The 27,607-nt window shown below is 51.7% G+C and overlaps 1 protein-coding gene across 1 annotated transcript in view; it reads left to right on the forward strand.

The window, feature by feature from the left end:
• The window catches only part of ASTN2 (astrotactin 2), a 351,565-nt gene that overhangs the window by 242,366 nt on the left and 81,592 nt on the right, over positions 1–27,607 (forward strand). The window contains exons 17-19 of the mRNA XM_071453747.1: positions 8,779–9,044; positions 22,096–22,229; positions 24,246–24,394. Of these exons, the coding sequence (XP_071309848.1) occupies positions 8,779–9,044; positions 22,096–22,229; positions 24,246–24,394 (549 nt within the window). The remainder of the gene's footprint in view (positions 1–8,778; positions 9,045–22,095; positions 22,230–24,245; positions 24,395–27,607) is intronic.

Here is a 27,607-nt window from a genome sequence, read left to right on the forward strand (position 1 = left end):
TTTTTTTTTTTTTTGGTTGTTTGATTGGGGTTTATTTTTGGGTTTTTTTTTGTTTAATCCGGCTGTTATGTGTCATTTCGGCACGTGCGAGTTATTCACTGCCCTTTCCCTGATCAGGCAAAGCTGCTGCAGGATGAGCCCCTTCCCTTTCTCTTTCACCTTTCCCTTCCCTTCCCTTCCCTTCCCTTCCCTTCCCTTCCCTTTCCTTCTCCTTTCTCCATTCTTCTCCTTTCCCTTCGTTTTCTATTTCCCTTGCCTTGCCTTGCATTCCCTTCTCATTTCCCTTCCCTTTTCCTTTCCCCCTCCCCTTTTCCCCTTTTTCTCTCCTTTTCCCCTTCCCCAGCAGGTGTTTGATAGCTTTTACATCACCTACTGAAAACATGTATTTCTTGTTCCATACCATGCCTTGGAGCAGCCTGCAGGCTCCAGCACAAAAGGACTATTGGGTACAGCTGCAGCTCTGAGCAGTGGTAGCCAGAGGCAGGGATGTGGCCACTGGCCTATGGCTGGGCTGTACCCCCTGTTTCCTGAAGCCAGTGTCCCCATCAGGCTGTGCCCCCTGTTTCCTGAAGCCAGTGTCACCATCAGGCTCTGTCCCCTGTTTCCTGAAGCCAGTGTCACCATCAGGCTGTGCCCCCTGTTTCCTGAAGCCAGTGTCCCCATCAGGCTCTGTCCCCTGTTTCCTGAAGCCAGTGTCCCCATCAGGCTCTGTCCCCTGTTTCCTGAAGCCAGTGTCACCATCAGGAGCACCGACCCCATTCCAGCCCCATCTTTGCTTGCATGTCATGAACCTGCTTTAGGGATGGCAGAGAGACCCCTGTGCTGTGACCCTGTGGGGCTGCAGAGCAGACTGAGGGGTTCCAGGGCTTGGGGCTTCCTTTGGGATCAGGGGAAGCCACAGGAACCGTGTCCTTCACACCCCCCCTGCAGCATCTCGTGCTCAGCTCAGGGCTGACCTGCAGCTGGAGCTCTGGAGGCTCAGCCTGGCAGGAATTCAGTGCCTGGGGAAGAGGCAAGCCCTCAGTTTAACCATTTCCCAAAATCCCTCCATTGGCCTCTCTGCCTGCAGCACTTTTCCACTGCTCACCTGCTCCAGCCGCCCTGACCTGTGCTGAAGGAAGTGCTTGCATAATGCAGCAAGTCTGGCCACCTTCTGCTGCTCTTGGTGGGTTTTTTCCACTTTGTTTAGAAAAGATTTGCTCATTTGGAAGGGATCTACGTCCCTGGAGCTGCAGGGATCAGCAGTGTGGGCAGTGGGTGCACTCAGAGGCAGCAGGAGCAGATGCAAAGCCTGGCCAGGGTTGCAGAAGAAAATGAGTGAGATTTCTTTTTTTTTTTTTTAACTGAGTCCCCTGTTTCAAGCCCCAGTGGCTCCCTGGGGGTGTTGCTGTGCCCAGGGAGAGGACACAGGGTTCACTCCCAGTTCCTGGCCTCACCAGGGAAATACTCTTTCAGTCCCTGATCTATGGGGAAGAAAAATGGATGTAAACATTGAAACCAGGGTGGTCTGGCAGATCTTGGGAGGCCACCCACACCTGAAAATGAGCAGGGTGAGGAAAAAACAATGGTTGAAATAGGAAATAATCATTCAATGCATCCTGGGGAGAAAACAAAGGACTCTCTGGATTTAATTAGAGGTGACAATGACCTGCTGATGATGTTATCCATCATGTGCCAGTATGGGGACCCTACATGACAAGGAAGGATAGGAAAGTTGTCCAGCCTGGGACCCTGGTCACCCTGCCAAAGCTCCTTTGCCAAAGCTGTGTTGCAGGGGATACTTTCGAAATCCCCTTTTACAGAGGGTTATCAGAGGTCTCTGAGAGCTCTTTTTTTCTTAATGCCTCGGGCTTGCAAGTGTGTAAATGTCTCATCTGAAGCTGAGGTGAGATCCTGCCTGTCCAGCCTGCAGGCAGCAGAGATGATCTGCCCCCAGATTCTCTTTGCTGGTGATGCCTCAGGTTTCAGCTTTTATATTTTCAGATTCTGTGCTGCTTTAGTGTGTGGGTCTGGGCTTCACATCAGGAGATGCTGAGCTCTGTGCACAGATCAGGGAAACAAAACAATTCCTGCTCCAGCTGGGCACCAAGGACAAATGACCCAAATCTCAGCCCAAGAGCACAAACCCCGTGGGCTGGAGAGAGAAAAACAAGCAGGGTGGGACTGCAGGGGCTAAAGCTGGGATGGGACAATGAACTGCAAGATGCAAATGGAGCAGAACTGATCCAAGGGAGAGACCCCGTGCCCGGCCGTGCATTTTGGGACCATTTTGGTTCATCTTGGGTGCAGCCCTGGCTGGGCTCTTGTGCTGCCCAAGGTGGATCCATGGAGGCTTTGAATAAATCCCTGTTTTATTCTTTAGCTCTGTCCAGCCTCTGTTCTAGGGCAGCCTGCACAAGGGGACACCTTTGGGATCATTCCCAGGGCAGTGAGGCTGTGGCAGGCCAGGGGTCACACATGGCACCAGTCACAAGCATGATGGTGCAGCTCCCTGTTCACACCTTGGTGTTGCACCTCAGGATTGTGTTTAATTGAGTTTGGTTAATCAGCTGGGAGCACAGCATCATCAGGGAGAGAGGGTGTGGAGAGGGTCAGAGGCAGTGTGGACATAAAGGTACTCTTCCCCAGGAACTGTGGTGGCAGGACAAGGGGTTATGGATACAAACTGAAACAGGGAAATTTAGATTAGATATTGAGAAGAAGTTTTATTATTGTAAGGATGGTGGGGCACTGGCACAGGTTTCCCAGGGAGGTTGTGGCTGCTCCATTCCTGGACATGCTCAAAGCAAGGTTGGATGGGGCTTGGGGCAACTTAGTCTAGTGGGAGGCATCCCATCCCATGGCACAGGGTTGGAACAGGATGATGTTTTAAGGTCCACTCCATATTCTAGAAACATTCTATAATCAGGAGATCAAAACAGATCACAGAGCCTCACACTTGGGAGTTTATCAAGCACCGACACCCAGGGGCTGTTACACATTCACTGTGCTGCACTGCTCTCCCCAAGGCTGGGCTGAGGATGGAAGGATGAGACCCTGTGAGTGGCATGGAGGGGCCACAGGGCGAGGGCAGCAGGATGTGGGGGATGCTGTGTGTGCTGAGATGGTGTGCCCATGCCAGGATGGTGTGTGTGCTGGGATGGTGTGTGTGCTGGGATGGTGTGCCCATGCCAGGATGGTGTGCCCATGCCAGGATGGTGTGTGTGCTGGGATGGTGTGTGTGCTGGGATGGTGTGTGCCCATGCCAGGATGGTGTGCTGCATCCTGGGATGGTGTGTGTGCTGGGATGGTGTGCCCATGCCAGGATGATGTGTGTGCTGGGATGGTGTGCCCATGCCAGGATGGTGTGCCATAACCTGGGATGGTGTGCTGTAACCTGGGATGATGTGTGTGCTGGGATGGTGTGCCCATGCCAGGATGGTGTGCCCATGCCAGGATGGTGTGCTGTAACCTGGGATGGTGTGCCCATGCCAGGATGGTGTGCTGTAACCTGGGATGGTGTGCCCATGCCAGGATGGTGTTTGGCACACTGGGATGGTGTTCCCAAAGCCGCAATCGTGTGCTGCATGCCAGGATGGTGTTGCCAAAGCTGGGACAGTGTGCCTGTGCTGGGATGATGTTCCCAAAGCCGGGATGGTGTTCCCAAAGCCAGGATGATGTTCCCGAAGCCGGGACGGTGTTCCCGAAGTCTGGACGCTGTTCCCGAAGCCGGGACGGTGTTCCCGAAGCCAGGATGATGTTCCCGAAGCCTGGACGCTGTTCCCAAAGCCGGGACGGTGTTCCCGGTGCCGGGATCCCAGCGCCGTCCCGCCGCGGTGCCACGAGAGGGCAGCAGGGCCCCACGGACCGGCTCGGGCATGGCCGGGACTCCGCCGCGGGGAGGGACGGCCGGACAGCCCCGCAGGGACCCCGCAGTGCCTGTCCCGAGCCCCGCATCCCGCAACCCCCGGCTGAGCGCATGGCAATGGCATTCCCACGGGGTTTCGGGCCCCGAGTCCCAAAAGTCGCCCAGCGGTTCCTCGGGAGCAATCCCCTGCCCAGCCCACAGCCGAGTCTCCTCCTCTTCCCAGAAAGGACCTTGGGAGCATCCTGGCAGGGGTCACCTGCTGAGCTCCGGGACTGGGGTGTCGGTGGTTGTTTGGTGGTTTGGCTGGGGCGGTGTTTCCCCCTCATCCTAGAATGGTTTGGGTTGGAAGGGACCTTAAAGCCCACCCAGTGCCACCCCTGCCATGGCAGGGACACCTCCCACTGTCCCAGGCTGCTCCCAGCCCTGTCCAGCCTGGCCTTGGGCACTGCCAGGGATCCAGGGGCAGCCCCAGCTGCTCTGGGCACCTGTGCCAGGGCCTGCCCACCCTCATTAAGAAGAATTTATTACTGATAACCCATCTAACCCAGCTCTCTGCCCTCTTGTCCTGTCCCATCCTTCCTGCACACATGGATGGATGTGCCAGACTCACTCCCCTGGACACTGTGCCCATGCTTTCCTCACAGCCTCAGCAGTGTTTGCCATCACTAACAACAGGCTCTTAAATTTATCCAAGCTCTTCACAGACCTGCTGGCCACTGCACTGACAGTATCTCAGTGCAGGAGAAATTCCCAGGCAAACACATCTATTGATTTCCTTTCTAACTCCCTTTGGATGGATTTGCCAGCAAAAAGGGTATTATTCCACCAGGTGATAAACAGGCAGCCTGTGTCAGTGGGTGAATCCTGGCCACAAGTCCCCACTGTCCCACCTGTGGTGGCACTAGGTCTGTCCAGTGAAGGGTGCTGTATGGGGAAGGTGGACCAGAATTCCCTCTTCCTTGCATAAAATGCAAATCCCAGTTCCTGAATCAATCCCAGCTGAGCAGCCTGTTGGTGTTGGTGGGGTTAACCTGCTGAGCCTGTAGGAATCCCTACCTGGGTCTGTTCCCACTGTTCCCTCTACAACTCCAGCTGGAGAGCCTTCTCCTGTCCTTGTTCCAAACATTTCTGCTCTTCAGGAGATATCACTTCCTAGCCCTGATATAGCTGCATTCTTGTGGCAAGTGGAATGGTTCCCAGTTTTGGGATGACCTGGGGATCTTTTGGAAGAGGTGTTGTATGAAATGCTGAGCCACTAGGAAACCCATCTTCTCCTGGGAGCTCTCAGGACAGGACAGCACTCCAGTACAAATTAGGCATTATGCTGTTGTTTTTGTTGTAGTGGTGGTGTTCCCCTGCTCCCTCATGTCCAGGCACCAGGAGGTGCTGCTGGTAATGCTGGAAGCATTTTCCCACATCAGCAGCTGCTGCATCCTGAGCAGGGACCCCTTTGTGCATGCACACACCTCATGTTATAGGATTGTAAAATCCTGGTGGAGCCCAGAAACAGAGCCAGGCATCCCAGCAGGCAAACAGTACCTCTGCACACCCTGTTCTGCTCATTCTCCCTTCCTTACACAAGGCCTGATGCCTGACACAAAGCTGTTATTTTATTTGTTTGGTTGTGGTAGTTGTTTGTTTATTTGGTTGGTTGGTTTTTGTGTTTTGGGTTGGTTTTTTTTTTGGTTGTTTTTTTAAACCCATATTTCAGACAAACAAACTAAAACTCCCACAAGTTGCCATGATGTGTCCAACTGCATCTGAGGCTCTCTGCTCCCACACAGATGTTGCCAGGGTTGAGCTGAGTTGCCAGCAGTGTTAGTGACAGCATGCTCAGAGTCAGGGGCTGATAAGGGATCCCCATATCCTCACTGCTGCAGCTGAGCCTCCTCCTCTTCCCAGAAAGGACCTTGGGAGCATCCTGGCAGGGGTTACCTGTAAAGCCCTCCCCCAGGAGTGAAACAGAGGCTTTGCAGGAGTGTCCTGGGAGGTTATCCTGTTCTATTTAGGTAATAAAAACCAGGCTGAACCTACAAGAACTTGTTGGGCTTCTCCAGTTCACTGCTGAGCCCTCTCCTTGCATGCAGGGAACTGAAGAGAGAACCAAAACTCATGTCAGATGTAGGGCAGGGGGAAACTGAGGGACCCCAATTCCATCTTCCCAGGCTATAGTTGCAATGGCAGGTACAGGTGTGTGGTTTTGGGGGAAATTACCTCTCAGATCTGAAAACCTCCTCTGTGAGATGCCCTGAGTGGTGGGCTGAGAGGGAAGTCCAGCAAGGAAACCTCCAGCTTTCTGGGGATGAGGCACCTGAGCAAGCAGATGAGGAGCATCTCCTCCTCAATGCCTGTCTCTGGCTCACAAGCAGGGTGTGCTGCTGCTGCTCCCAGATAAGTTCCAGTAGCAGAAACAGGAGGATTATTTTGTTAGGGCTGTGTGTAAGCACCCCAAACACATCCCACAAAAGCTACCAGGAATTGCCATCCAGTGCTGATGCCATCTAAGTGTTTGGATGAGAGCTGGCAATTTGACAATGCAGCCAGTTTCCCTCTGCTAACCCTGGTCCTATTTCATTTTCCTCCTTTGGAGTTGTACCCAGAGCCCTCATACAAGGGGAAAACCATGGATCTTTGTCAGTCTGCAAAGGAATCCTTTTCCCCAGTGCAGCTGGGATCTGTTCTAAAGAGGATTAACTGCAGCCAGCCAATTGCACCTCAGCCATGAAGCCTGCTCTGCTCACAGGTCTGCCATGAATCACCCAGCTCTGTGGTTGATCTGTCATTGAGCCCATGGCTGCTGGGGAAGGGCAGCTGCTCTGCTCACAGTTTTCTACCTTGCCTCATTTTCAGAACTCTGGGCCTTCATCTGTGCAGCTCCACCTGAGCACTGCTGCTCCTGAAATGGCTTTGTTCCCACTGGTTGGATTATAGTGATCTATAATTCTTAGCTATAAGGCAAATAATTCAGAAGGAAGGTTTGATATCCTATTGCCAGCCATGAGATAACTGATTCCACTGTCTTTTCAGCCCTGTGTTCATGTCCTCCCTTAAAGAATGGCTCCAAAACTTCCTTCTCCATGAAGGGTCTCTTAAGTTGCTTCAGCTCTGGTGAAGAAGCTTTGCAGCCCAGAAGTGTAATTGTCTCCTTTCTCTTCTACACATACTTCAGTAGTGATGTTAGAAGATGCTACTCTTAGTGACAAATGAGAAGAGGCTCATGGTATCCCCTTATAAATTCCTTCTTTCTCTGCCACCCTTCATGCCTTCAAGGCTTCATGCCTTTCCCTTATGAGACTTGAAGTTGCCTGGAGCTGATCTTCCAGAAAATGATCTCTCCAAGAAGCAGCTCCAACTCCTGTTTCCCATGTCTGTGTACACCAGTGTCTCCCTAGATGCTGAAACATCTCTCTGCAACCTTCTTTTAATTTATCTTAGCAACTGCTCCCCTTCTATTCCACTAAAACACGGGTTGGTTGGAATTTGCTCGTTCTCCCCGTGCCGGCTTTGATCCTGTGCACAGAAGTGTTCCCTGACAGCCAGACAGCAGGGAAGGGCTGTCCCTACCCTGAGGGCTCTGGGAGTCATGAATGAATGCTGTTTACTTGGATTTCCAAATGGCTTGTGCCTTGCCAGATCAGCTGCATGTCACTGCAAGCCGAGCGTGCTGAGACAACCCTTGCTCCTCTTCTGCTCCTCTCAGGACTGGGAATTTGTTGCTAGAGGCAACAGCCATAAGATGAAGAAAGCTTTTTCTTCTGTAGGTCTGTCACCAGGTTATAAAAGTTGGGCCTTCTTGGGTCAACCCAGCTACAGACAAAGAATTTAAATGGAATTGTGCAGGGCAGACATTGGAACCGTATCTCCTTTGCTCAAGTGTGATGCTTCCCTTGGCCTTAGCAAGTGCTTGGAGGAACACAGAACAATGTAAAGGTTCTCCAGGTTTATTCCCTTGTGCTTAAGACCACCAGGAGGTTTCCCAGTGGGTTTCAAAGGCCTGACTGTTTCCTGAAAGCAGTGTTGGCATTTTGGTTTTGGTAATGCCTCCATCTATTCCCCAAGCACTGAGTTGGTTCTCATAACTGCTTTTCCTCACTGCCAAGGGGCTCCATCCCTCCATGAAGTCCTTTTGCAGCCTCTTTGGATCATTTCACTGCCCTGGATAATGTCACCCACAAGAGTGACCTGAGAACCACAAGGACTAGAGGGGGCTGGTGTTAGGGTGGGAAAAAGGGCATTCAGCTCCTTGGCCTGGTCCCTTTGAGGACTTTTCTCTTGGGCAGGGAAGATACACTGAGGTGATTTTGTCTCATTTTGGAGCACAGAAAGTGGATATGCAAGTTAGAAAACAGAAGAACATGAGTTAGAAAAGAGAAGACCAATCAGTTCTGTAGTTTAGATGTGCTTGTCTGGAAAAGCTCACACTTCCAAGGAGTGACCAGCAAGTCCTGTTTTTCTCCTTCTCTCCTTGACCTTTCTTTTTTTCCTGCTCCCACCTGGCCTGCACCTTCAGCAGCTGCATTTATCCTGTCTGCAGCACAGTTTGGCTTTGGGAAGAGCCCTAAGCTGAGCTTTGTTCAATTCTGTTTGGTTTCTTCCTTTCCCTCACCCAGAAACAACTGAGCTTGGGAGCAAGAAGGAGCTGAAATCTGTGCCCTTAATCATCATCTGACAGCCCAGGTGCTGTCAGATGACCACCTGATCTCAGGTGTGGAGATCCCTGTCCCTCTACCTACCACCTGTGCCAGTGGCCTGGCAAGGAGCAGCTCAGAGATCAACAGGGTGGTGCCTCTGTACCACTTTTATTCTGCTCCCACCTGGCCTGCACCTTCAGCAGCTGCATTTATCATGAATGGAGGACAGTTTGGCTTTGGCAAAAGTCCTGAGCTGGGCATTGTTTAACTCTGTTTGGTTTCTTCCTTTCCCTAACCCAGAAACAACTGAGCTTGGGAACAAGAAAGAGCTGAAATCCATGCCCTTCATCACGTACCTGTCAGGCCTGCTGACAGCCCAGATGCTGTCAGATGACCACCTGATCTCAGGTGTGGAGATCCACTGCGAGGAGAAAGGGCGCTGCCCCTCCACCTGCCACCTGTGCCGGCGGCCTGGCAAGGAGCAGCTCAGCCCCAGCCCGGTTCTGCTGGAGATCAACAGGGTGGTGCCTCTGTATGCTCTGATCCAGGACAACGACACCAGGGAGGTGAGTGACGGGCCAGCCCCACCTCTGTGACCTCACCCTGTCCCCTCTCAGGTCCCCTCCTGCAGTTCCCTGGAGTGGGGCGGGTGTTTGCATGTGTGGGATTGTTGTAGAAGATGGAACAGGAAAGTCTTATAAATAGGATTGCCTGGCAAAAGGTTTTGAGAATATAGAATATATAAGCGAGATTGAAATGAAAGCAAGCTTTGAGATCCCTCAGTTACTGAACAACTGGAAAACAATGGTGTGGCCAGCTGAAGGTGATCCCCTTTTGATGGAACAACACCCTCTGCTTGCAGACAGGCCCAAGGGGCAGAGCAGACCCTGCCAGCTTGGCAGAAGGGGCCCAAAGAGGAGTTTGTAGGGTTTAAAATGTAACACAGGATGGTAATGGAATGATTCTTATAGGCTGTATGTAAATGCTATAGGATTTGTATTGTGTATTAGATTGGTTAGTGAGAATTACAATATTCAACACAGAAGAAGATTTATGGTATTGTAATGCAAACCTCACACTCTTACCCCTTTTTACTCCCTTGTGCTTTTCTCTCTTACCCTTTTACTCTCTCACCCTCTCATCCTCTCTGCCCCTCTCTTCTCTCAGTCCTGCTCTGAGCTGTGCCTGGCAGCTCCCAGCAGGGCCCTGCCCCCAGGCCCTTTGCAATAAACCCCAATTTCCAGCCCTGGCTCCAGAGATCTCTCATCTCCCTCCATCCCCACTGTTCTATCCCCTGATGCTCCTACATGGGATGGTGTTGGTGATGGGGCTGGCAGGTTCTGCTGCCCACAGCCCTCTCAGACCTGCATCTCCCTGCCTTCAATAGGTTCAAGGCAATGCCAAGACCTCAGTCATTCCCAGTGTCCATGCTGGTGTGCAGGATGTGTCCTGTGGAGAGGTCTCAGGAGCCAAGCATAGCTCAGTCCCTCACTCCTGGCTCCAAGATGTAGGACAGACCTATTTGAGGGGTGGCTAAAGTCCTCCAGGGCTCAGCGTGGCTTTGCAAAGGTGCAGAGGGAGGGCAGAACCATCCCCTTGGGACAGTCCCACAGCCACAGGAGGTCCCTGCTATTCCAGGAGAGACCAGCCAGGCTGGAGGTCAGCAGTCCCTGGGGTTGGGCTCCTGCAAGAGCTTCAGTGTTAATCCTGTGGAGATTGGGTTCCCACTTTCTCTGCTCACTGCCACTCCCACCCCTCTGCACAGCCTTCTGACCCCAATCTCAAGCCCAGAAATGACAGACCTGCTTAAAGTCACTTATTGGCACTGAGCCTGTACTTGATTGGGATGTCTCAAGTGAGCCAGCGTGCAGCTGTGGGTGGGCTGCAGAGGGCTGCAGGTCAGGAAACAACCCTGGCACCTGGAGGTGTGAGCACCAGGAATGATGCTTCATTCCCTTCCCACTCCATGGAGAGAAGAGTCCTGATGCTTCTCCTGGTACCCAAGTTTCTGGGTACTGTCTCTGGTGTCCTCCTTTCCCTCACCCAGAAACAACTGAGCTTGGGAACAAGAAGGAGCTGAAATCTGTGTCCTGGGGTGTCTCTGGGGAGTTTCTGGGTGCTGTCTCTGGGGAGTCACTCCTTGCCTACCTCTTGATCTGGTTCCTGCTTTCCCATCTATCAGCCCTCTTGGTCCTTGCATGAAGCCATGCCTGACTTCCACACCTCAGTTTCTGGCACTTTTCCTCAAACTCCCTTTCTCCCACTGTTTCCTGCATTCTCACCCCACCCTGTGCCTGCTTTTCCCACTGGGCAGTTCTTGTGCAGAGGTTGGCCTGCCCTGTCAGTGTGCCCAGGGCAGTGCTGGGATGAGGCACTACAGGTACAGGAGAGCAGTGGGACAGCTGGCTGCCTTCAGGCAAGAAAGATGTGCATCCCAGCAGCAATCTGCTGGAAAACATTCTGTTAGGGATTCAGGGGGTACATTAGCCAGCAAGGAGGGGATAACAGTGAAGAGCCCAGCAGGATCTGTAGGATTTCCATGGATCCTGCATCACCCTGTGCCCAGGTGACAATGCCAGCCTGCCTCTCTGAGCCTGGCTGCAATCTCCCCCCTTCTTCCTCCTCCTCATCTTCCTCCTCAGCTGTCCCCCCAGTCCTGCCAACACTGCTGGGCTCACTCGGGGCGCCTCCTTGTCCTGAGGAGCTGCAGTCTGTTCCTTCCCTCCCTCCTCCCCTGGCCCCATCAGCTGCAGCTGGAGCCCAGCCTGCATTGTGCTTTCTGCTGAGAAAACCAGCACACAAACAAAGCCCCAGCCACAGCACAGACACCCCAGCAATATTCCCTGGGGTTGTGCTGCCTGCGTCTCTCCTCCTCTTCCTCTTCCACCTGCTTGCCCACGGCTGGAGGGGCATGCCCTGGGAGCCTGTCCCTGTGTGAGGGTGCTGTGTGGGGGGCTCCCCTCGCCCCAGGGAGCTTTGCTGGGCAGGGCTGGGATAACAGGTGACAGGGTGTGGGCTCTGGGCAGCTGCAGGGTGGCAGGGATGCTGCCAGAGCAGGCACTAAGGGAGCTGGCAGTGAGCAGCATGTGCCAGGACAGGTCACTTTGTGCCATCTCAGTGCAAGGGGGCAGCAGGTGGGATATGCTCTCTTGTCTTACCACCCCCTCCTTAGCTGGGTCTGGCTGTTTCAGCTGTAGGCTTCTCTTGACATCCCCTCCTCTCATCCCTTCCTCCCTACAACCATCCCAGACCATTCCCATCCTTGCTCCAGCAGGACACAAGGGAGTGTTTTCTGCATTTCCTGTCCCTGTTTCTCTTTCCTAGTCATTCCCATTCTCTCTGCATGAACCCCTTGTGTTGCATCAGCTCCATCACTTTCCCCTTCTTGCTCACTTCTGATGGGCTGTCCTGCTCCCTCCATCCCTTCACCCCAGCTTGTTTCTCCCCCTTCTCTCCACCAGCCTCTCTCCTGCAGGATTTTTATTCTCTCCCTCTCCTTTTTTGCTGTCCTTGGCACCACAAGCAGGGGCAAATCCTGGTTCTGAAGGCTGAAATCCAGCACTGCTGAGGAACTTGCTGCCAGCTCTGCACAAACCTTGGTTCTCTATGTGGTTCACAGGGGTCCCAGCATGAGGGAAGAGATGAGAATGTTGACTCCATGTTTCAGAAGGCTGATTTATTATTTTATGATATATATTATATTAAAACTATACTAAAAGAATAGAAGAAAGGATTCCATCAGAAGGCTGGCTAAGAATAGAATAGCAAAGAATGATAACAAAGGCTCTGTCTTGGACTCTCTGTCTGAACCAGCTGGGCTGTGACTGGCCATTAATTAGAAACAACCACATGAGACCAATCCCAGATGCACCTGTTGCATTCCACAGCAGCAGATAACCATTGTTTTTATTTTGTTCCTGAGACCTCTCAGCTTCTCAGGAGAAAAAAATCCTAAGGAAAGGATTTTTCATGAAAAGATGTCTGTGACATCTCTGCACTGGAGGTTGTTCCAGGCAGCCTGGGCTGGGCAGAGCTGTAGCTGCCTCTCTGAAAGAAGTGGAGCTCATGGGGGCCATGTGCCTCTCCTGGAGAGGATGGTTTGGTGTGGGGTTAGTGCTGCCTCTGTGGAAAGCTGTCCCCATCCTCTTGTGGCACCATGAGCTCGAGCATGATGGATGCCCATGGAGGGCAGGAGCATCATCTCTCCCTCGCCTTCCCCTCTGAGCAGGGAGGGTTCCCATGAAAGAGAAAGGGATTTAGGGGTGGGAAGGAGCTGCCACCACCACGAGGATATCAGCCTGTCAACCAAGACCCAGCAGAGAGCCAGAACACCACCGAGTTTAAACTGTGACTCTGTGCACTGAGAGGTTCCCACAGGGTGTGTCCCACCAGGAGCACCTCATGGTTCATCTGAGTGATGAAATATCCATTTTCAGCACCAAACAGAGGCCAGGGGTGTCCCAGGCACTGCAGGGTGGTGTTCTCCTGTGCCATAAATAGGATTTTCACTTGGCTGGGCTGAACCAAGTCCAGCACCTCCAATCCTGAGTGCTCCATTGCCTGCTTTTCTCCCTTCACGTAGATGGTTCCCAATCAATGCAGTGAGTGCTGACCTTAGAGGAACTGCAGGCACATCCCAACTCCTGCAGTGTTAAAAAAAGAAATTGTAAACACTGTTTACATATGTGTCCACAAAGACAATGCTGTACAGACAGATAACAAGGTCATTAACAAGGTGGATATTGACTTCTATAAACTTGGCTGAAAGTTTTCCTGTATAAGCTGAGCACCAAAGATGAAGCAAAACACAGGTAAAAAACACTTTGCCCTCTTCAGCATGTGTATTTTTTTAATAGGTTTGTCTTTTCATCTGCCTTAGTGCAGTGAGTTATGAACTTTTTAAAATTTACAGCTCCAGCCCTGTCCAAGGCCGTGTTCTCGGTTGCTGATGACCTTGCCAGACTCTTAAATGCTGGGGTTTCAGTTTCCATGCTGGGTGTCTGCTGTGGACTGATTTGTGGTATTTCTTTGTGTGCATGTTTGATTTCAGCTAAAACTGACCATTTCCAAGCAGGAGATGAGGTGAAAATATATCACTTTGCCCACGTGAAATGAGTTTAAAAACTCTTTATTTCCATGTCAGTGGGAATTGCTGTTTTCTTCTTGCTTTGAAGCCAAGGCCTGAAATGTAAAGAGCTCCAGGAGTTTTGCCTTTTGCTGTCCAGGGAGAATTTGTCCAGAGGAAATGTCCTCAAGGTAACTCTCAGCTTGGTGTGATCTGTCCTCCCAGCCCAGCTCCAGCACAACTCCTGCTCCCAGCAGTGGGGAGAAGCAATCTCAGTATAAGGAAAAGCATCAGGCCCCTCTTTTCCTTCTTGTATTTAGTGAGAACTATGGGCTGAGATCCTGCTAGGAGTTTCTTTGTTTCTCCCTGTGGTTTAATAGTGTTGGTCAATGAATTTGCACCATCGCTGGTCACTGCAGCCTGGCTGGGGGCTGTGGCAGTGCTGGAGCTTGCCAGGGTGAAGGAGATGGTTTTGGAGGTTCAAGCAGCTCTTGAAGGGCTTTGTTGGATGTATTTTCTGCAGCTGTCACACTGGTGTGGCTGTGGGTGGCAGGTTTGACAGGAAGGACTCTTGCTGGAGCAGAGGCAGTGCTGGAGGCCCCCCTGCCCCAGTCCCTGTCACCTGGTGAGCTCCAGCTCATCCAAGCATTCTACAGGACCATTGCTGTCACAGCTCCAGTGCTCTCTGAGTGATCACACTGGGACTTCCAAAGGTGTAAAGAGACAGAGAAGCTGTGACTTTGGCTGTCATCTCCCAGGAGCTCTGTGGATCCTGCATCAGTTTTGACTGATGCCAGCATCTCTCTTGTGCTCCCTGTGTGCTCTGCAGCAGTGCAGACACCACACTGGTCCCTCCACGTGAAGCTGGAGGAGATTCTCCACTGCAGGGCTGTGGAGGACACCTCCAGCAGTGCCAGTGGCTGGCCATGGCCAGCAGCAAGGAGCTTCTCTCTGTGGTGGGGCTGTCTGCTGGCAAAGTGCTCTCAGCACTCAGGGGCTGCATGGATGCTGTTCAGTGCATGTGGTGGGAGAGAAGAGAGAGGTGGTGACCCCAGGGGCTTTCACTCTGGGGAACATCCTGGAGTCAAAGACAAGAGCTGCTCCTCACCCCAGTTAGAGTCCCCTCAGGTTATGATGACTTTCCTCCTCCACCTTAAACACATTTCTGCCAGCCACAGGGTGGGCACCATCTTTCATACTGCCCAGGACAGCCCTGGAGTGCACCCAGAGGCACAGACTGAGTGAGAGCACAGCTGTGCATGATCTGCAAATGTCCTTGTCCCTCACAGGCTGGCAGGGAACACCCTGCTTCCCCCATTGTGACTGTGTTCACAGGGGTCTCAGGATGAGGGAAGAGACGAGGATCTGACTCCATGTTCCAGAAGGCTGATTTATTATTTTATGATATATATTATATTAAAACTATACTAAAGGAATAGAAGAAAGGATTTCATCAGAAGGCTGGCTAAGAATAGAATAATAAAGAAATGATAACAAAGCTTCTGTCTCGGACTCTCTGTCCGAGCCAGCTGGGCTGTGATTGGCCATTAATTAGAAACATCTAACATGGGCCAATCCCAGACCCACCTGTTGCATTCCACAGCAGCAGATAACCATTGGTTACATTTTGTTCCTGAGGCCTCTCAGCTTCTCAGGAGGAAAAATCCTAAAGAAAGGATTTTCCATAAAAGATGTCTGTGACACCCCATCCCCTCCCAGGGCATCCTTGACAGGGATGCACAGGTGCATGTCCAGAGCCACAGGGCAGCTGTGGCCAGTGGAGGGGAGAAAAGGCAAGGTATGTTGGGCTGTGTGACCCCTCCTGTACATGATCTGCTCATTTTTCCCCCAAAAAACCCTGAAACAAGCTTCTGTGGAGCAGCTCAGCCAGCTGCAGAAATGCTTAGAGGGTGGTGTGGTGAGGGGGGTGTGGAGAAGGGAGGCAGGAGAGATCAATCTCACTCCTACTGGGAAATGGACTCAAACTCCTGCTGTGTGTATTTAAGGAGACAAATGGATGTGGAGCCTGGATTTTTAGGAGACCCCTAGGACCTTGCTTTAATTCGAAAATTGAGTAATCTCAGCATTTGCTGCAGCCATGGCCTCCTCACAGCACACATGGCCCAGCCCATTGTGTGGGGGCTTGCTGGGGGGCTCATCCCTGTGCTGCTGCTCCCACTGGCCTCAGCAGAAGCCCAGAGCATGCCTGGGACCCTGGCAGGGCTCTTGGGGACAGCTTCTTCATGTGCTGGGGGTCACCAGCTCGGATGACAAGTGAGGTTGGAACAAAATTCCCAATTTTTAATGCCCACTCCTTGCCCAGGAGCCATCCCCTGCAGAGCAGAGCGTGGCCACTGCTGTCCCCACTGCCCCACCAGTGTCCCCAGGCTGGCAGGGTGTTTTTAGCCAGGGTGAAAGGTGTCCCCGAGGCCATGGGCTCAGTTTGACCCCAGTCCAGCACCATGGCAGAGCCTCTGGAGGACACACAGCATCCCCAAAGCAGCTCCTGAAGGTCTGGGGACACAGGGATTTCTTCTTCCACTGCCAAAGCTGGCAGGGAGCCTGGCCCAAAGGGGGGACAGTGTTCTTGTGGTTGAGGTGAGTTTTTTGGTTTGGTCTGGGGTGTGTTTCTTTTTATTTGTTGTTGGTTTGTTTGAATACCTGCTAATTGGCCCTTGTGCTTCTCCTCTGGCCCTGGAGCATCGTGCTGCAGCTCCAGCTGCCCTTTCCAGGGGAAGAATGGCAGCATTGTCCTGCCTGGCTGGGGCTATAATGAGGAGCTTTGTGCCGAGGTGTGAGAGCAGAGCCGGCTCCCCAGGAAGGCTCAGTGCAGCACACAGGGCTCTGATTTCCCCTCTGATTTCCCGGGTTTCACAGTGTCCTCTGCCACTCCCCGGGATCCTGTTATTGTGTAAATAACAGAAACCAGGCTGCTGCCCACCCTGGGTCCCTCCCAGCACCCTGACCTTTCCAGCACACCACTGATGCCCCTTTCCAGGATGAAGTGCTAGTGATGCTGCTCCTGGGGAGAGGCAGGCAGAGGCAGGGAGGGCGTGAGCAGCACAGGGTGGGATCACCTGCCAACAGCAAAACTCCATCCTCCTTTGCTGTGAGCCTGGAGCACCAAAACTTCATCCTTTGCTGTGAACTTAGGGGAGCAAAACTCCATCCTCCTTTGCTGTGAACCTCAAGAAGCAAAACTCCATCCTCCTTTGCTGTGAGCCTAAAGCAACAAAACTCCATCCTCCTTTGCTGTGAAGCTGGAGCACCAAAACTTCATCCTTTGCTGTGAACTTAGAGGAGCAAAACTCCATCCTCCTTTGCTGTGAAGCTGGCCTTATGGACACGAATTGCATGATCCTGGAAAGACTCTCTGGCCTGGGAAATCCTTAGCTTTCCTCCCCTTTTATTTTTGTTTTTCTTCCCCCCTTCCATAGATATCTAGGCTAAGGAGTGGCATTTACCTCCTGTGAACAGCACTGAGCATTGCTGGAAGGGCATGGAAGGCTTTTCCTCCAGCCACCCTGCCATCATGGTAGCATCCTGTTCAGGCTGTGAAAGCCCTTCTGGAGCCTTCATCCTCCTCCAGTGGCCCTGCCTGTGCCTGAGGTGCTGGTGGGTGTTGGTGTGCAGGCCCCATCTCCATCCTGCCAACAGGAGAGGACAGGATGTGTCTGTTTGCTGCCATATCCCTGGACATGGGATGGTTCCTGTCTGCTGGCATGGCTCAGCGTGCTTCCACATCTCCCTCTCTCCTTCTGCATTGAGAAGAACAAAAAAGCAAACAGAGATTGGGAAATCAGTGCAAAATCCAAAAGGAACCTAAGTTCCAGCTTACAGATCATCTCCTTTTATCTGCAGCCCATCTCTGTCCAGCCTACATGTTCACCTGTGGTTGGTTTTTTTTGTTTGCTTGGGTTTTTTTTGGTTTGTTTGTTTGTTTTAATCTCCCTGCATTTCCTTTTTAATTTTTCCAGAAACAGAGATGTGCATTGTAGACTCAGTGAGCCAGATTTTCATGTCACTGTCAGCCATGGAGAGAACCAGATACTGACAGACAAGCACCCAACACATGTCCTTTCCAGTATCCCATCTGCAAACACCAGCCCTGTGGTGTGTGCTGAGTCCTGCAAATGCTGATCTGGAAGGTTCCTTCACGTCCTATCACTTTCCCCTCCTGGGATGTCAACAGACAACCCACAGTTAGAAATAACTTAATGCTTCTCCCTCCATCAGCCAGGTCTAGCAGAGGACAAAGGAAGTGTTCTTCTCCATTCTGTTACAGAGTGTCTCAGCTATAAAATGGGGCCAAATGGCCTCCCCCTGAGCACAAATAACAACAGGAGAAAGATCCATATGCAATCGAGTGTAGGATGAATGTGCTTAGCTGATCATTTGTTTCCCTAATATTTTTTTTATGAATAGGCTTAGCTTATGGTAAGATGGGACTTTATGGTCCTGTAAGTCTTGCTTGTGTCAAAACAAATGAACTAGCCATCCTAGGGGGGAACTATCAATCCAATAGATGTGTGTGCATGGGTGTGGGGAATCAGACCTATTATACCTTTAAGAGCAAATTAGATGCTGTTCCTATGATTCATAAAGCTATATATCTAATGGCATGACTCGTCATCTAGAAAATAAACGTTTCGAGCCAGTTTCTCATCTCATAAATTTCCCCTCTGGCACTGAAGGACATAAACTAAATGGGCTGACTCACAGGGAAACAATACAATTTGGATACTTTTAAATGAGAGATAAAATTGCCTTAGGGCACACAGGGGTGTTGGGGTCCTGGGGAGTGGTTGGCAAGCACAGGACAGAGCATTGGGGGTCACTGCCATTCCCAGGGGATCCGTCACTCCTGGGAATCCCTTCATGATTCCAGACCTTCTTGGGCCTGTGGAGACATGACCACCATGATGAAGCATGCAAAATGGAAGTGGTCATGTTTGAGATGGACTCGTGTAGGTGCTGTCTCCTGGCAGGGAGGAGAGCACTCAGTGCAGGCTCTGAGCATGGCAGGGAAGGACAGGAGATGTGGAGAGCCCAGCCAAGGCAGGAGGAGAAGGTGCTTCTCAGCCCCCAGAGATCAGCAAGGTCCCTGTGCATTCATTGCCTCCTGAAGCTCTCCCAAAGCAGCAAAACCTCATCCTCCTTTGTTGTGAGCCTGGAGTAGCAAAACTTCAGCCTTCTTTTGCAGCTTCCTATGGGATAGATCTCAGCACCTTCACTGCATCCTTGTCCATCACTCTTGGTCCTCCTGCACCACTGGGGTCCTTGTTTGGGCGGCAGCTGCCATTCCCTCTTCTGTGTGATCTTACCCATTTCTGCTCCCCATCAATTTGCCCTTGATGCTTCCCCACCCCTCAACACACACTCCCCAGCACCAGTGGGAAAACCCCAGGAGCCACTGTCTCAGAATTCCCCTGGAAAGCAAGAAAACATAGAATTCCAGAATCACTGAGGTTGCAAAGGACTTCCAATACTGAGTCCAACATTTAACCAATCACCCCCTTGTCACACCACAGCACTAGTGCCTCATTCAGCTGTTTCTTGAGCACCTCCAGGGATGGGGACTCCACCACCTACCTGAGCAGCCCCTTCCAATGCCTGACCACCCTTTCAGTGAAGAAATTCCTGCTGATATCCAACCCAAACCTCCCCTGGCCCAGCCTGAGGCCGTTCCCTCTGCTCCTGTCCCTGTTCCCTGGGAGCACAGCCCGACCCCCCCAGCTGTGCCCTCCTGTCAGGAGCTGTGCAGAGCCACAAGGGCCCCCCTGAGCCTCCTTTGCTCCAGGCTGAGCCCCTGCCCAACTCCCTCAGCCTCTCCTGGTGTTCAGTGCTCTTCCCTGGACACACTCCAGCCCTTCAATGTCTTTCTTGTCATGAGTGGCTGAGCCAGAACTGGGCTCAGCACCCAAGGTGTAGCCTCACCAACACCTGGCACAGAGGGACAAGGCAGGGACATGCCCTGGCTCTTGCCTGACACAGAGGGACAAGGCAGGGACAAGCCTTGGCTGCCTGGCTCTCCCAGCCTGGCCCTGATGTGAATCAGGACAGAGGCAGGAGCCAGCAGGGGCAGCCCTGCTCCCAGTAACCTGGTTAGGGGATGGAGGTGTGCCCGCCCTAATGAGCACAGCATCCATCCCCTAACCTCGTTTGTGTGAAGGGTGACACAAGGCAGATGACAGCTGGGCACCTGAAGGATCTAATTAAAACCTGTGTGAGGCTGGGCAGGCAGAGCAAGGGGGATTGCTCATCCAGCTAGTGCTTAGCAGCAGGAAAAAAGCAAAACAAGGAGTTGGCTACTGCATTTACTAAAGGGCATGGATGGGGTGGGTGGGGTTTCTTCCCTAAGTCAGGGATGTGCAAGGAGGAGCTGGGTTAGGGGACAGGGAGGGGGTGTGCAGAGTGACAGGGCTGGGGGACAGTGGGGCAGTGGCAGCAGTGTGACAGTGCAGCAGTGCAGCAGTGTGACAGTGCAGGAGTGGCAGCAGTGTGACAGTGCAGCAGTGTGACAATGGAGCAGTGCAGCAGTGTGACAGTGCAGCAGTGTGACAGTGGGGCAGTGCAGCAGTGTGGCAGTGCAGCAGTGTGACAGTGCAGCAGTGTGACAATGGAGCAGTGGCAGCAGTGTGACAGTGCAGCTTTTCCCGGGATCACCCACATCTGTCTTCCCCTGCAGTGCCTGTCTGTGCACACAGGTACCTCAGCACAGGGTGTTTATCTTGCTCCCTAGGGAGAGCACATGCTTCCCCATCCATCTGCACACATCCTTTGCTGTTCCTCTCCTGCACGGACCTGCTGCTCTCTCTCTCTCTCATGTGTCTGCATCCATTTATCTGGGTGTCAGATAAACTCCTCTCTTCATCCCTCTCTCCAATTACTTTGGATGCCCTTTCCAGCCTAGCACTTCAATTACTTTCTAAAGAACAGAGTAAAATAATGTCACCTTTTCTTTCTTTCACCTGTTTGTTCCTTCCTTGGGTTTTGGGGTTTTTTTCCAATTTTTTCCATCTGGAACAGTCCCATTTTGTAAATGCCTGGAAGCAGAAAATTTTGTAGACGCAAGAGCCTCGAGGCACCTCGTTAAAGGTGCTGGGGGTGTTTGGGGAGAGCAACAAAACCCTGGACAATGGCAGCCCTGACGTCAGGCTCTATTTATACCTCCTCCTTTCAGAAACCTCCCTGGGATGGAGCTTTTCCTGGAGTTTTCTGCTCAGTGCTGCTGCCTGAGCTGTCCCTGTGCTCCTCAAAGGGCACAGATTTATTTCTAGGCGTACCCTTGCAGCACAGGCCATATCAGCAGGGCCAGGCTTCCGCAGGCAACTTCTCATGGAAGAGTAGTGTTGCCACAAGTGAGGCTGCTCCATGTGGATGAGGACCTGTGGAGGTGTTTCAGCTTCCATATGTGCCTCTTGAAAGGTCAAAAGTGTTACAGAGCTTTGTTCTAGTGGCTGTGTTTTGGTGTTCTTATTATTCCAGATGGGTGTTGTGGCTTTGCAGGGTTGGGTTGGATGTTGGCTTTGTGTGTGTGAAGGAGATGTTTTTGAAACTGGAAGTTTAATTACAGCTGAACCGTAGTGGGAGAAACCACCATAAATCCATGTGGTCCAAACTAGAGCAGGGTATGGAGTGAGGGATGCCCCATCCTGTGGGATGAGCACAGCAGGGACACTGAGGCGTGAGACCTGGAGGGCTTTGCCAATTCTGAGCACAGTTATTATTCCAGGGATTCATTGGTATTATTAGGAGCAGTCAGGGTGGCTCCTGAGGACATCCTGCAAGTATTTTCCAGGTTTTATTTTTTCCTTGCAGCTAGTGCTGTTTTGCTTGCGAGTGTTCCTTAGACAAATGAATAAAGCAGCAGTTTGCTTGCAGGAGGGCGCTTTGTGTGAATAGCAAACCTGTGAGAAGGATGGAAGGGGTGTTGTTGGGAATTTGGGCATTACTTTATTCTCAGGGGGACAGAAACAGCTGGGCAGAAGGGCACAGGGAAGAGTGGAAGAGTTTCACTGTACACAGCAGCGCTGTGTGTGTTATATTGCAGGCACTGTGTGCGTTATGTTCACTGTCACAGAGGAACTTATGCTTGTGCTTCTTCAGGCAGCTCTGTCCTCCCCCACAGGAGATCCCCATCCCCACTCCAAAAGCGTTCAGGGATGAACCAGCACCACTCAAGACATGGGAGTTAAACCCAGGGAGGTGAAGGGCCCTGCAGAGAGGCTGTGGCAAAGCTGGGAGGACACATTCCCCCAGCCCATCCCATGTTTCCTGATCCCTCAGGAGATCCCCATCCCCACTCCAAAAGATTCAGGGATGAACCAGCATCACTCAAGACATGGGAGTGAAGCCCAGGGAGGTGAAGGGCTATGGCCAAGGCCATGTAGAGAGGCTGTGGCAGAGCTGGGGAAGACACATTCCCCAACCCATCCCGTGTTTCCTGATCCCAGGGCTCTGCACACTCCCCCCGATGCTCAGCCCCAAAGCCTGGCCAGATTTCACTGAGTCTTTAGCACACATGTTCACGCTTTTTGTTCTCACGTCAGGCCTTCAAGGGAGCCCTGATGAGCTCATACTGGTGCTCTGGGAAAGGTGATGTTATCGAAGACTGGTGCAGGTGCGACCTCAACGCCTTCGATGAGAACGGACTCCCGAACTGCAGCCCTCTCCCTCCGCCTGTGTACGTATCCTGTGAGCCCTCCTGGGATCACCAGCCCCTTCCCCGTGGGTCACAGCCCCCAGAACCACCCCATTTCCCAGGGGCTCAGCCCATGGGCACCTCCTTCTGCACCCTGGGGGCTGGGGGCTGCAGTCCAGCCCTCCTCACTGTGTGAGTGATGTCTTTAGGATATCCTGGCTCTGGCTGTGGCCCTGGAAGGTTTCCTTATAGATTTTCATCACCTGATTAGCAGGGCTTGTAGAATGGGATTTCAAATGCTGAAAGAAATGGAATTACAGTGCAATTCATTGTGGCTTGTCAGAGCAAGAGCAAATCAGGAGCAAACTGATGGAGAATTAGCTGAGAAAGCAGGAAGACTGGCTCCAGCGAGCCACAAGGAGCAGAACACCTTCTTAGTGAGCCAATATCCTCAGAGGGGATTCATTTCCCATCTGGAGTCCAGCAAACATGCTGTGTGTTTGGAGCCAGACTCTCCATAGCCCTGTACTTGGTGTTGTCATCTACCCCGGAGCAGAGGGAGTGGACGCCTCTGCATTAGCACAGCCAGGAGCTCAGAGCTCCTTCCTCTGCCTTCCTCCCAGCCCACGTTGTTCCTGCTCTGGGCAGGAGCTCCTGCACAGCTGCCCTGCTCTGGCTCTCACCCACGCCCCTCAGAGGTTTGCAGCTGGGTGAATTCACTCTGCTTCTCCCCCTCTCTCTCTCCCTCCCTCACCTTGGCCACGCAGACCTGACCCTTCCCTCCTGGGGACTCAGCCCTGCTGGGTTTCAAGAACCTGGATCTTCTCCTGTTTTGCTCCTGGGGTGTTGGTCCCTGCTCACCTTGCTGAAGTTCAGCAACTCTTCCAGATAATGAAGGCCCCTTTAGATGAGATATTTGGGGTGGCATGAGCTTGCCTTCTCCAGGAGCAGGGGGAGGCTCCCAAGGGCACACATTGCAATAGGCTGGACTCAACTAACTTCAGCTTTTTGATGCTCAGTAGCCCCTGTGACCTCTGTCCTTGGGGCTTTGTGGGCACACCCACATGTGTCAATGTGGGCTTTTCTAGGATGTCCTGCTTAGAGATGTGGATTCCTCCCCAGAAATGGAGCTCATGTGTTAGGAAGGATAAAAGCTTGACAAGAAAATCTCACAGATATGTGTGTTTAGCAGAAAGATTTTTAAATGTAGAGTCTGATGAAGGAATAGAGATGGAAGTAAGTTTTCATCTAGAAGAAAAGAATTGCTGAGCCAGTCTCACTGGATAACCAAGGAGGCAAAGGGTGTGTTAGTTAGAAGGGGTTTTATGGCTTAGAGCAAAGGATAAACCCACCCCAAACAAGAAGATGTTTTTACCAAGCAGAAAGAGAGCACAGGCAAACAAGGCAGCAAACGTTGCAAGTAGAAAAAAAGTCTCAGAATTTTCCACTGCAAGAAAACTGAAAAACAACTTCCAGCTTAAACTGTAATGTACTGACTTTGAGTGATTGGAGAACAGTAACATGAATATGGTAATTATAGCAGTTATGATAGGCTGTAGATAATAGTTAAGGTATAGATTGGTTCTACTGTATTAAGATGCTCAGCAAAGAAAAGTATAGAATGCATTGGAACCAAAAGAAAAGTATAGAATGCATTGTAACCAAAAGAAAAGTCTATAATGCATTGTAACCAAACCCAAAGGGTCTCCAGGCCTGCCTGCAGCTGGAGCTGACAGCTGTGGGCACAGCTCTGTCACCCACGACCCTGGGCTGCTGGAACATCTTGGATACAATAAACTGCATTTTGGATACAATAAACTGCATTTTGGATACAATAAACTGCATTTTGAAGAGCTGCCTGGAGTCCCACATCTCTCATTTAGGCTCTTACACTGGCGCCCAACGTGGGGCACCATTAGTAAGAGGCTGAATGAGGGATGCAGGTCCCCAGGCCTGCTGTAACACCTTGGATAAAATAAACTGCATTTTGGAGAGCAGCCTGGAGTCCCTCATCTCTCATTACACTCATGTCTTGTTCTCTCACTGTCTCCCGCGCAGCCTGCGGCTCTCCCCCAACGTGGAGCCCTCCAGCACCGTGGTGTCTCTGGAGTGGCTGGATGTGCAGCCTGCCATCGGGACCAAGGTGTCAGACTACGTCCTGCAGCACAAGAAGGTGGATGAGTACACGGACACAGACCTTTACACAGGTGGGTGTGAGGGAGGGCAACCTCCTCGTGGTGCAGAGGGCTCCTGGCCATGCTTCCTGTGCCCTGCCTGGCTGGGAGCAGCTGATTCGGTGGAGAATAGAGCCAAGGTGTTACAGGAGGTATCAAACCCACTCCATTTAGGAGAGGTTTCTGGAATCTTCTGCAGACATGGTGATTTGAGGGAAAGGGGAATTACAAAAACACAGTGAGGCAGAAGGAAATTATTTGGCCTTTTTTGGGCAGGGGAGCTGTGAGTTGGAGTTTCTGAGGCGGGTGTTGATCTGATCAGTCTGAAATGCCCCAGGGTGGTGGTTGTAGGGGAAAAGTCATCCCTCAACAGCTCAAGGGCTTTGCTGGTCTGTTCCAGTGAGTGACCAGTGACCCACCTTTGAAAGGACATTTTCAATTGTCTTGCACACCTATCAGAGGAACTCAAAGCCTACAATATTAAGGGAGATTGCTTAAAGAGCACAAAATTTCTCCAGGAGAACCTGAAACTTCTCTGGTTTGGAGTTTAGTTCTCAGGCTTGTACTGAGTGCTCTACACTGTAAAAAGGCTTTGTCAGCAGCTCAATCCATGCTCCAGGAGCTGCTGGACAAGGCAGAGGACTGTGAAGGATGGGACTTGATTTGGGTGAGTAAATGATGGATTTCAGAAAATAGGACTTGAGACCCTGAGTGATAGCAGTGCTGCAGGGAAAGCCAGGCAGAACCTACTGCTTTTTGCATGAGGATTTTGGATGTAGTTTTTTAAAGAAGCTCACAAAAGTTGTCAGGGGCAGCTGGGCAGTTGATGAAAGCAGAAATTTACCTGGGACAGGGCTGGTGTTGGAGTGCAGAACCTCACAGTCCACATGCAGACCTGCATGGGCTCCCAGGGCACCCTGGCAAGATGTTTAGCTGTGTTTCCCTGTTGGGAAGACAGGCTCAGGAAGAGCATTTAGACCTCACAGACAACAAGGAAGTTTCCACCCTCCCTGGTCACCTCAAGCCCATCTATTCTGCAGTGTAGATGCCACTATATGCAAAAATCATGTGCTACAAGAGCTGGCTGTCTCTGTTGGAGACAGCCACATCCCCACCTCCTGGGGGGGTTCCAGCTGCTTGTGGACACCCCTGAAAGAAGGAGAAGGGGTCTCCACAAGCAGGAGACCTGCAGGAGGTGCCTGGCTCATACACCAGTCCCATCCCTTGGGCCCTTTCTCCTGCATCCTGCCATCATCCCCTCCCAAAGCTGCCTGATGTGACCACAGACTCTGGGTTATGTCTCTGGTTTCATGGCATGGAAGAAGGTTTGTTCTTTGTCTTGGAGGAGCACCTTGCAGTAATGGGGAAAGAAAACAAGCCACCAAAGGAGGGGCTTTGTTTTGGATGGGGATTCCAGATTGCTCACACATCAGTCAGGTGAGGCCAGACCAGGGAAACATGGGGTTTCTCCTTTGAAGTGGCTGGATCTTTGCCTGGCAGCCAGAGTAGGAAATACAGATTATTATTATTATTTTCCTTTTATGACTGCCATGTGTTTGACAGGCAATTGAATTCATTGTGGGGAGCTTCCCTCCCCTCTGCCTGCTCTGGGGGACTGTTTGGGACAGAATGACCCTATTAACAATTAAAGAGAAAAGCCAATCCTAAATCTCTCCCTTTTTTTTTCTGTGTTGTTTATAACCAAACAACATTCCTGCCTTCATTCCTTTCTTACCCTACAGGCCTCCAATGCCAGATGACTTGATTCCTTTAAATACCTTGTGTAGGTTTGCAGAGATGCTGACTGCTACAGCTCTCTACAGCCAAAAATCCTGTCCTGGATATCCCCTGAACACCCTCACCCACCCATCCTGCTGCACCACAGCTTCTCCCTTCTGAGCAGCATCCACAAAAACAATAACTCAGTCTCAGAGGGGAATCTTTGGGAGGAGAGTGTGGGATATGAAATTTGGGTAGGTTTTGGAGTGTGGGATGTGAAATTTGGATGGCTTTTGATGCATATGGGCAGATCTTCCTTCCCCATCAGTCTCCCAGCTGCTGGCAGGGAGGAGCAGGTTGTTCCCATTGCTGGGAGGTACAATCACAGGGGGCCAACTCTGGGCTGGGAGGATCTGGCAAGGATCTTGCAGGGCTCTTGAGGATGCTGCCACTCATCCCTTGGAAATACCGAGTTTAAATGAGTGGGTTATTTGTACTTGGACAGTGGTTTTGTTTGCTTTATTCCAGTTGTAGACATTTCTTATTGTGATTCCTGGTGCTGACATGGGCTAGAGCTCTGCCAACCTATTCTTCATCCCCATGGCAAACTAGGTGGTACCCGGTCCCAGCCCCACCTGCCTTCTGCCTTCCTCCTGCCCCTCAAAACCCTCCAGTCTCTCACCCTTGCAAAACTCCTTGGCCTCCTCCTTGTTCTGCAAGTGGAAGATGTAACCATTCCCTTGAGCCAGAAAACATTTCCTCCTCTTCCTCTTGGAGCAGAGTCAGGAGGGAGTTTTGAGACTGGTCTAGCGTGGGTCCCCTCTGCTCCCTGCTGGGCTCCACGCGAGACAGGGATGGGCAGGGAGCCTGCGTGGCTCGGGTGCCCTCAGCTGCATGAAGTTTTTTAAGAGGCTTGTTACTGGTGCTTAGAAAAACACAGCCCTTGGCCCATCTGAGGCTGAGAGGAGGTGAACTTGTGTGTGAAACAAACCACGCTTTCAACACCAGCGTGCTCGGGAGCCAGCCGGGGAGGCGGGGAGCAATTACAGCCCAAACTGTTTATTAAAACTTGTGGAAATTACTCATAACTCCATGTGTGCCACGGCTTTGTAGTTGAGTGATGCTCTTTGTTTGAACGTGGGGCTCTCAGAGAGGGCGTGAGGCGCACATGTGTGTGTGTGTCTGTGTGTCTGTGTGTCTGTGTGTCTGTGTGTGTGTGCAGCCAGCCCGCCAGCGCATTATGTCATGGACCAAGCAGGCGCTGCACTTGAGAGAGGGAGAGGGAGAAATGTGTTTTACAGGGTGAGGTACAAACTGAAATGGCTGTGAACATCTGGAACTGATATTAGGCTTGGAAAATGTTTTCTGTCACTCCAACACTCCTCTGGAGGAAGGTTTGTGAAGTTAAGAAGCTCCAAAGGGGATGAGGGGGAGGGATGAGGGGATAACATGGCTGTGATGCAAAGTGCTTTTCATGTCTCCATTCTCTAAGCTGGGCCATGTCCCTGCATCTGCCAGACTTGGCAC

Source organism: Agelaius tricolor, unplaced genomic scaffold (assembly GCF_023055355.1).
Source record: "Agelaius tricolor isolate 1412-34295 unplaced genomic scaffold, bAgeTri1.0.p SCAF_37, whole genome shotgun sequence".
In the NCBI taxonomy this organism is placed as follows: domain Eukaryota; kingdom Metazoa; phylum Chordata; class Aves; order Passeriformes; family Icteridae; genus Agelaius; species Agelaius tricolor.